Consider the following 10,247-nt stretch of genomic DNA (forward strand, 5'->3'; position numbering starts at 1 on the left):
TTAGGTTGCCGTGACGATAGCAGGGACTCTGATGGTGCTCGAACACGCCCGATTTTCATTTTCGATCTGATAGGTCACATCAGGCTGAGCGGCGGCCGCCTCTGGCCGGTCTGTCATGGTGATTGGCTCGTCTTCATCTTCCTGAGACGGCAGCTGGTCAAAGGATCGCTCTGCTTCTTCTGACAGGCGGTCTTCCTCTTGCTCTTCCTCCCTCTGACACACAGACAGCAGAAAGCACCACATCAGCCGGGGAACAAAATCAAAACAGCGTGGATTCTACAGAACTACAGAACCTCTGGGCAACATACCTCCTTCTTCATCCTGTAGTATTCATCAATAGCGTACTGATATTTGGCTGATGTTATCCCAAAGACAGAGGCCATCCTCTCCCCCAGGTAGTCACAGGCTGGACAATAATAAATAATAATAGGATCAGTCAATATAGCACGTACTAGGAAATCCACATAAAAGGTGGCGGAATTTCCCTTTAAATACGGTGTCGTTTTTCAATTAAATCAAGGGATCCATTCATTTTGCGTTTATTTACATAATGACAAATACACTAATATCAATACGTTTAAAGTAAAGTAAGGCTCTTCCTGCTGCAAACGCAGACAGGAGCAGAGGTCAAAAAGGTTTATTTGACTGAAATGTATTAATAATTAAATAATTCATAATAATAATAATAATAATATACTGAGCTAATGGCAGTGTGTGCAATGACCATGCAGCTATAATCACCATTCATTAGACTGTTGATGAGGTAAACTACAATTTCTCTGTTTGTTAGAAGCCCTGCTTTAAAACCGACGTGGACACACAGTTGTGTAAAACATATTCTGTCATATAATCATTATGGTTGGCAGAATGATTCTGCTGACTAATAAAAAACACCTCTATAGCTTCTCATGACTTTATGACTCAATCTAACAGCGAGAGGATCGGTCAGAATTCCACCAGAATTCCACAAGTTGTGATCTGATCCTCTCAAGTTCACCTGGTGCAGCATAGTTACCATGGTGATCTACACCGAGGTGTCGGCTTTGCGTAATGATGTGAACAAACCTGAGATGGTGGACGTGGCAGCTCTCCACATGTGAAACCAGAAGTATGGACCCCAGGTCAACTTAGACTGCAACACAACAACGTACAGTCAAGAGGACACTTTTCAATTTGTGAAGGATATATTCATGCTTACACACTCACACACACATGCTTCCTCCATCATTCCCCTTGTCCTCATTTAGCTCCTTGTACCCCTCACACACATGAATTCCCCGTCCCTCCAGCGTTCCTCACCCTCGCTGCATCGACCGGGGAGGACAGCAGGTCTTTCCTCTCCGGCTCCCTGTCCCCCTCCTCCTCCTCGTCGGTGCTGTACTCCTCCATGGTCTCCCCGCTGGAGAAATGGATGATCCTGCGGGGAACCTTCTCCCTCTGCTGCTCCTCTCTCTTGTCCAGCACCCCCAGCTCCACACTCTCAAAGCCTGGAGCCGGAGTCTGGACATCAGCAGCAGGCATGAGGACAGTGTGTGTTATTATGGGAATATGTAATAAAGAGAGTTCAGAGAGAATACAGCTTTAAGGTGGGATGAAAGCTATGTTGAAGGCCTAGGATGACTTAATGACAAATAGAAACATATCTAATTCTAGCGCAATATCGCGAGAAGCAGACGGACATGGCACACAGCGGACTACAATGCACTACAGGCGGTGGACGACATCACAGCAGTAAACACACGAGACGAAGTGTTGGCAGTAAAGGAGAGAGCTGTGTACCGACCTGCTCCACATCCATGCTCTGTCCTATGGACACACTGACGTTAGTGAGGTACAGAGATATATCGGCCATCGTCGCCGTATTCTTTGTATCTGTGGATGCTGCGCCCACAACGACGCCTCTCCTCCGCACGGACAGACCCGGAAGTGCCGCGTATTCGCCCCGCACGTAACGTCCAAAGAATGATGCTGGTTTATTAAAGGAAATATTATCAATCACATAACGGATACAAATAATAGATGGATAATCCTCCTTGTAGATATTTACAAGTCTCAGTTAATATATATATATATATATATATATATATATATATATATATATATATGCTTCCAATTATAAACGAAACGCAATTATATTTTCAACAATAGCGAGAAAAATGAATCAGCTGTTATTGACATTCCCTCATCTAAAGTTTTATGGGGAGGAGACTTTAAAACTGTGATGGATGAAAACATGGATAGAGTATATGAATTAGGAAATGTATATAGGATGGGCCTCATTGATATCTGGAGACATATTGAATATATACTTGGAGTAATAAAAACAAATGTAAGCAATCCAGCATACACTTCTGGTTGGCCGCCTCTGAAATAGAAAACAAGGCAGAATCAGTGCTAGATTCTGCTATATAATCTTTTTTATGCTTTGTTTTATAGTTTTTTCAAAAGTTTAATATAATTGAAAATAGAACTGATCGACTGAAGAAGCAGTGCTAATATAACCTACGTTTTAGGCTGTTAGTCATAAATAAGGATTACTGGAAATTATATAAAACACTATTAAAAAGTAATGCATTCAAAAGATGACACCCAATAAATATTTGAGAATTATTTGAGACAACCAAACTTACTAAACAATTTTGTAAATTGCTAAAGCAAAAAAAAAAAGAGAATCTCAAATTATTACAAAAACACTAAAACTATAAGCACATCTGGAGAGGAACTGAGGAACTGAGATCATCTTTAGCTCTATAGGACAGAATCTATGAGGAAAAGGCCAGAGGTGTCAAGTCAAGGAGGAAGCGGTTAGGACAAGGTGAACAATGCATTGAAGATTTTTTTTATTTAAAAAAGAGAAACTATGAGCTGTTTTCCCACTGTAACACTGTAAGGCAACGTTGAAAAAGAGATGTTGCAATATGTAGATCACAAGTTGTTTGCTACCGATTCTGAAAACAAAGGCAATATTAATATGTTTCTTAAAGACATAGAAAAGAACATGAAAGGCATTTATCACAGTTTTAAATTTGTTTGCTACCAGAACATTTCTTTAACAGAGGTATGAAAATGTGTTGACACAGATAATACATCTCCTGGGAATGATCAACAAGGTCAAATGAAAGCTCTAAACAAAAAAAGATGATTAAGTATTGAGGATTGGAGACCAGTTAGTCTGTTCACTAACGATGCCAAGATATTTGAATTGGTCTTTGCTTAAAGGTTCAAATTAGGACTGGATGACATTATTCATATTTATTTGTGTCAAATGTTTGTATTGTGTCAAATGTTTATAGAGCATTTGACACAATAAGCCGGCAATTTCAGTTTGAAGCTCTCCAAATATTGTATAAAGAATGCCACAGCTCAGTTAAGTTAGCACACGGTACGACTATAGATTTGAAATTTGTTGTAGGATAATACGAGGTTGTCCTCTTAGCCCCCTCTTATCTATTCTTGTTTCACAAATTATGGCCGTTGAAGAAGATGAATTTCAAGGTTAAATGACCTTAGTAAATAATTTAGATTATCCCAACGGGCAGAAAACACACACAACATTCTTAACGAACAGACACGAGGTGATCAACGCATATATAGCTGTAGTGATGAGGTTTGTCTGGTTTGAGAGTGAACTTGAACAAATCTGTTCGTTTACCACTCAAGGAATGTGAGCTGTCAGAAGGGAATGGTATCCCGATGAAGACCACAGTTACAGACCAGGGTGTTGTCATTGATAAGAATAAAGACATTTGCAGTAACTTGAACTTCAGTCCTACAATTTAACAGCACAATATGTGAGAGATCTTTCATGGAATGGTAAAGTTCTGCTATCGAAAGCTGAGGGAAAATGTAGACCTGTCTGTCTCCTCATCAATGGAAATGCATACTGAAATATACAAAGAAACAGATACGATCTTATTTTATTTTGTTTGGAGGAAAGAAATCCCATGTATCATTAAAATAAATGGGGTCTGGATGTACTAGGTTTTGAAATGTATACTATCAAAATGAAATGGGCAACTCATTTTGGCTTTATTATTCAAAACTATTGTCTTTTAATTCCTTCTACTTTTTTCTTTTTTTTAAAGTTGACATGTGTTTTTCAGCATGTTTATTCATGAGTGTGTGTATGTTCGATGCGTACATGTGGATTGTGACGTTGTTGGCAAGTGTATTGTGTGATGCAGCAGCTTGGAGCCAAAGACAAATTTCCCTGCAGGACAATAAAGTATATCTTATCTTAAAGACAAAGACAACAATTGGAATATCGTCCCTAAATATGTATTTAATTGGGTGGAAAAAATACAAAATGACCTGCACATTTTCATAAACAAGCTCTGCTGGCCTGAAAACAGATTTGCAATCATAATTTTATTTCTACTTATTTGGAATAACAAAAATATTCCATTTAAAAATAAATCACCATGTCATGCGAAATGGGTTGACAATGGCATTGTATTGGTTAAACAACTTCTTACTGCTGATGGGCAGTTACTAACATATAATGAATTATTTTCCCGTTTCCAGTTCCAAAAGACGACGCAGTGCTGTTTGGTGCTTTGCTGAGGTGAATGCTGCAGCTTCTGAGGGTTCAGGAAGCGAGGCTTCATTGATCGATCCTTTTAATCGTGATTTATTCTTTGGAGAAGCTGACATGACCAAGAATAGGAAAGGATGCTATAGATGTAGCTCTGCCCCTAGGATTATTTTGGCCGTTGCTTTATGGAGGTAGTAATTGGCAGAAAATGTGCCATAGTAATACATTTTAAAATGATATCACTGTATGTAAACCAAAATAGCTTGTGAATCGTCCCAAACTTGAGTTTACGTTTTAAGACCACTAGATGTCAGTAGAGATCCATTACACACAGTAATGAGCTCCTCTGAGTCAGCTGTGTCTGTGAGTGAGCAGTGAATGATTAGTTTCTGAATCCTGATCCTCACAAATCACCAGAACCACTGCTATAATCAATTATCACTCTTTAGTTATGCGCTCTCGCCCTGGAGAGCTGCAAAGAAACTTCAACAGGAAGAATTCACTCCAGGTCACTCTCTCAGACCTATGATGTCATCAGATGTTAAAGCTGTGTCCCCATACAGAATACATGTCTCATTTGGCCTGAAGAACAAAAGGAAATCAGCTCCATTTCAAAACAGTTTTATTAGTTCTGAGCCAAAATATGCTTCCTCATCTCCAGAATATCCTTGGATTATGCCACATGTAAGTACTCTTATATACTGTATATATATATATATCTATATCTATATATAGATATATCTATATATGAAGTTTTTTTCACCTAGTTTTTCACCTAGTTTGTTTGGATTGGTCCAAATCAGAAATAGTTTTGCAGTCCTCATCGGCTCCGTCCCTTTTCCCATTAACAACTGACAGCGGCATTTAAGCAGGCTATTTGTAATCAGTCACAGGATTGCTCAGGTCAGCTGTTTATTGGACAAAACATTATTAATCATGAGCTGTCAAAAATTATGGATTTCTCAAAAGGGTAAAATCACAAGCACTGGGATGCATCTGTTGTGTCTTAGGAAAAGGTTACTGCTATCCGATGATCTTGCGAGTCACTGAACTTTGAGAAGCTTCAGGTCCTAGAATCTGTTTCGGTGGTAATAAATGGATTTTATGTACCAGTTGTAGTCACTATAAACAAACTCCTTTCCATGAAGTACAATACATAAAATCAAGGACATTGTTTTTAATTTCACTGTGACTTTAAAAGTAGTAAGAGATGGTCTTGGAGGTATTTGGACAGGTGCATAGGAAAATTACAGCAGCCAAAAAAGCTCAGTAAATCAAGTTTATTATGGGTTTTGTAAGGGAGCACTTTTTTGATTGGATTCTCACCTTAAATTGCCCTCTCTGGAATACACTTGAAAGTGGCATGAAATCACCTGTGTCAGGCTGGCCGGGGAGCTGTTGTTTCATGCAGATGGGATTTGATCGAGGCATTCTCTACTCCTGACAGGAGCCAAAACCAAGCGGACATATAGTCCAGGATTGGATTCAACTGCACCAAATAAGGCGTAAAAAAGCAGCCGAGGTGTAACGCGTTCATGGATGTATTCACCTTCTCTGGCTTTAGTAGAAAGTTGGTCATGTTTTAACAAAGGCCTAATGATTTGACTGCTGCAGAGCATATTTATAGAATCGGTTCAAATAAAAAGGCTTTTAAATGACAGAAGTAGGGTGCAGGTATTAGGAATGCATGGAGGTATTATTCCTCAACTTTGAGCAGAATTCATTCAAGTGTCTCTGCAAATTGTGCATGCACGTTACATGTCTGTTTCATGCGTAGCTTTGTCCAGTATGTGTGTTGAGCGTGTCTCTGCTTCATGGTAAGCGGCATGCTCTCCTACCTATTAATGATAGCATACATATTATAGCACGTTCACTTCCAGCGTTGTCCCTTTTACACCCCGAGTGACGTGAGCTCTGCTGTCGCCGTGAATCAGTCCTCTCCCTGGCCCATTGAACTCCAGATAAAGGCCTTTATGGCCTCACAACATGCTTTTTACCAAGACTGTAAGAGTGTTATTAACCGCTCTGCAAAACACCAGAGCAGACATGGAAGGGGGGCTTTGAGAGGCAGCAAATCTACAAAAATGGCCAATGTGAAATGCACATTTCCCATGGTTACATCCAAGTAATAAATAGATTCAATCTTCTTAAAAACACCAGCAGACATGTTAAAGGAACATTTTCATTTTCATACTTTATTTCTTTCTGCTTTGAACTTTCACATTCACTAACATTGATATTAGTCAAACAGAATAAATCATTCACTGTTGAACTTACCTATAAAAAGTAAAAAAAAGAAAAAAATATACAGTACACAACTCCACATACAATTACAACCTTTGTGTATTTAACTACTACACGACCTTGGGTTGGAATCTCCGGTTAAGGCGTTCTGTCCTGCATCCTAGTGACCTGTACCTTCTGCCAGAGGGGAGACGCTGACGTAGATGATGAGGCACATCATGGCAGGGTCATCGCCGATGTAGATTCGGTTGGTTGCAATCTGCAACCTCACCTCTAGGTGCCTCTAAATCCCACGCACTGCCCCTTTAACTCCTCACACACTTTCACAAATGTCTCAGCACTGACATGCCCAGCAGTTATTGTGCTCTCTCTGTGCTTTAGCTCAAGGTTAGAGTCATACTGAATGGCTGAATTAGTGAATGACCATGTTACTTTTCATACAGCTATACTCGCATTATGAGTTATATTTGAGCAATAACTCTGCCTTTTTTTTTTTTAAGGCATTAAAAGAAGGACTTCTTAAAAAAGATCTTTATTGGCAAGAGCCAGACAATCCAACACACACATGAAACAGGCTTAACTCTGCAGGAGCTCAATGCCATGCCCATTTATAGACTTAAGATTACTGTTGCAAGGCATATCAAGCTTTCCATTCTCACGTGATACATAATGCAGTGTACAATGGTAATTTCGACAGTCGATTTCAGACAGAGGTAGACAAAAGCAGCCTGACCCTGCCAACAGAAATTACAACTTTTGATGGTAGATTTCTTTTCAGCTGTAGCTAGCGAGCTAATTAAGCTAAAGTTGGTTAATCTGTATCTGGCTGATTTGATCATGTTTCCAGCCTACTTGTATGAAAGGTGCAATGTTTGGGTTTCGTTGTCATCTAGTGATGAGGTTGCAGATTGCAACCAACTCAAACTTCTCCCGTGTGCCAAGTGTGTAGGAGAAGTACGGTGGCCGACGCAAAAACACAAATGTCCCCGTCTAGAGCCAATGTGTGCTTGGTCCGTTCTGGGCTACTGTAGAAACCAGTCTCTCCATGAAAAAGACCCGCTCCGCGTGTAGACATGAATGGCTCATTTCAAGGTCATTTTCAGGTGATTATACATTAAAATAAACTTTTTAATATTATATATTCTGCCAAAAGATCCCCCTGAATGCTACACACTGTTACTTTAAAACAATCATTTTGTAAAAAATGTACTTAAATCTGCACTTGATGTCTTTTAACATGATAGAGGAAAGACTAAAACAAGACTTTCTCCATTCTCTTTAAATGCAAAATCTTCTATTGCAGCCTCATGTACACTGCTTTAACACAAGGAGAAATAGTTAACAGTCATTTCAAATATTTTAACATGCCGGTTGCCAAACGGAGGGATCATATGCAAATAAAGAGAGTCTTTAAAACCCAACATCAGAGTAGCAGGTGACAAGCAGCAGGAGCCTTCAAGGTAAGCACAGGCAGCCTGACTTCCTGCAGCAAGCTACACAGCCACACAAAGGAAATGAGGTGGCATCTCTTCAGCAACAGAGCGGGAGAGAATATTAAATAACATTTCACAGGATATTTGGCCACCAGCTGTGCTGATGAAAGGCTTTCTCTGCTTACTCTGCTTTTGGGTGGATTTTGGAAGCAAATGTAACCACAGCAGAATAAAGAGCTAGAAAAGGGACACAAGACTATCAGGGCTTTATACGCCTTTACAGTTTGGTGGAATACGTGTGTGCTGCAAAAGACGCATCTGAATTCTTAATAGAGCACAAACCATGATGCAGAAAAAGCAAACAACCTACCATGATGCGTGTGTGTGTGGAGCCACAAATGCACACTGCGTTTAAGTGCTGCTGGAAAACTGGGACATCTTCGCTTTCAGTGACATTTTTTTTTTTTTAAATACACAGACTGGCTTGTCACCCCTTAATTAGAATACCTACATTTACCAACTTTATTATTCATAAAGTAGCCGAATGTATATGGTTTAAGTGAGCTACTGCGAGGTGGTGGACTTGTTCTTCTGTTGGGAAAACAGAAGTCTGTGCGCATCAGGCGATCTGTTCGCACACATTTAACAATCTGTAAATTAATACAAAAGAATGTCGCGAATATTTTTATACATTTAGACATCTCACTTCAGATCTGTGACAATGAAGTTAAAAGTCTGTACGTAAAATATGAATATTCATTCAGGTTGTGACTTGTGCATTTACACATAGTACTCAAAATTACACACAAATCCTATACATTTGCAAATCATATATTTCCTTTGTAGATCACATAATACATATTAGGACCATTTTGAGACTGATTTCAATCCAAAGTGTTTTATCTGGAGTTTATTTCAGAAGCATGAAGCACACTTCTCCAACTGAACATGTATCAACTACGATCTTAAAACAATCCCTTTGTATCTTAATCACCACCTCTGACTCTCTGAGGAGTTTATCTTCTCGAAGTACCAATCCCCCCCGAAGGAAACTGTCAACCACAGAAATCCATTTTCCCATGTTTGCATTCCAGACATCAAACCATCCAGTTAACTCAGGTTATCTGTGTTTGTATGTCCACATTACAGCAGCTCATTACAAATTAATCAACAAAGCAAAAGGGCAAAGATATAATAATATTCTATGTATGCAGAGAAAGCCACGAGCAAGAGAGACTTATTCGTGACTACTGGCAATCGTTACACTGAGATTTGAATTAGTGATTTCTTTATGCATTTATATCCCCAAACACCTTGACTCTAAATACCTCAAACTCAAATACTGCTCCTCTGTGCTCTCAGCGCTCAATGTCTTTTTGAGATATTCAATATATTCCGGACAGAAATTGATATCTGTTAAAGGTGTAATGCTTTAAAGAGAAACCAAACCTTGGCTGGAATTATTTACAGGTTTAGTAAAGACGGGCTGAGTGCTGCAGACATCATAAATAATCATTTTTGGAAACTATGAGCATGAGGTCAAATTCATATAGACATCTCTTCACCTCGGTTCTTACATTCATACTTACGGTTTCAGACGGGATGCTAGTGCTCCTACACACTCAGCTACCCCCATGACTGTTACTGAAACAAAGTAATTAAGCATCTAAATCAATTTGACTGATTTAGATATACTTAAACAGTATGCAAGAGGGCCTCAGTGATTATATAAATGCAGTGTGCAGGATATCAGGAAGGCTAATGACATCAAAACTTTGGTTTGTTTTAATCAAATATACTTGCAGCTTTAGAACGCAGAGCTGAAGGCAACTCGCTACAGGCCAGACATTGTTTTTCATGCTCAGTTTCGAGATTTTGGGCTATTTTGTTTCCATTACGTCGTCTTTCTGACTAGTGGAAAGAAAACATCCTCAATAATCATGCAGATGTTTATTTTACTACTTTGTGTATTTGCGTCTGTAGAGTTCTCCTAAATTCACCAAAAGTTACCATTAGATAATGCCTCATTTGCATAT

General features: G+C 39.2%; 1 protein-coding gene across 1 annotated transcript; it reads right to left on the reverse strand.

Annotated features, from left to right (window-relative positions):
- Positions 1–1,852, reverse strand: LOC306711111 (protein FAM177A1-like; the record flags this gene model as incomplete). Its single annotated transcript, XM_079179904.1, has 5 exons — positions 1–213; positions 309–406; positions 1,066–1,132; positions 1,300–1,500; positions 1,784–1,852. The coding sequence occupies 5 exons, from the start codon at positions 1,850–1,852 to the stop codon at positions 1–3; spliced, it is 648 nt and encodes a 215-aa protein (XP_079036030.1).
- Positions 1,853–10,247: the final 8,395 nt, after the last annotated feature.

Source organism: Pholis gunnellus, assembly GCF_910591455.1.
Source record: "Pholis gunnellus genome assembly, chromosome: 19".
NCBI lineage: Eukaryota > Metazoa > Chordata > Actinopteri > Perciformes > Pholidae > Pholis > Pholis gunnellus.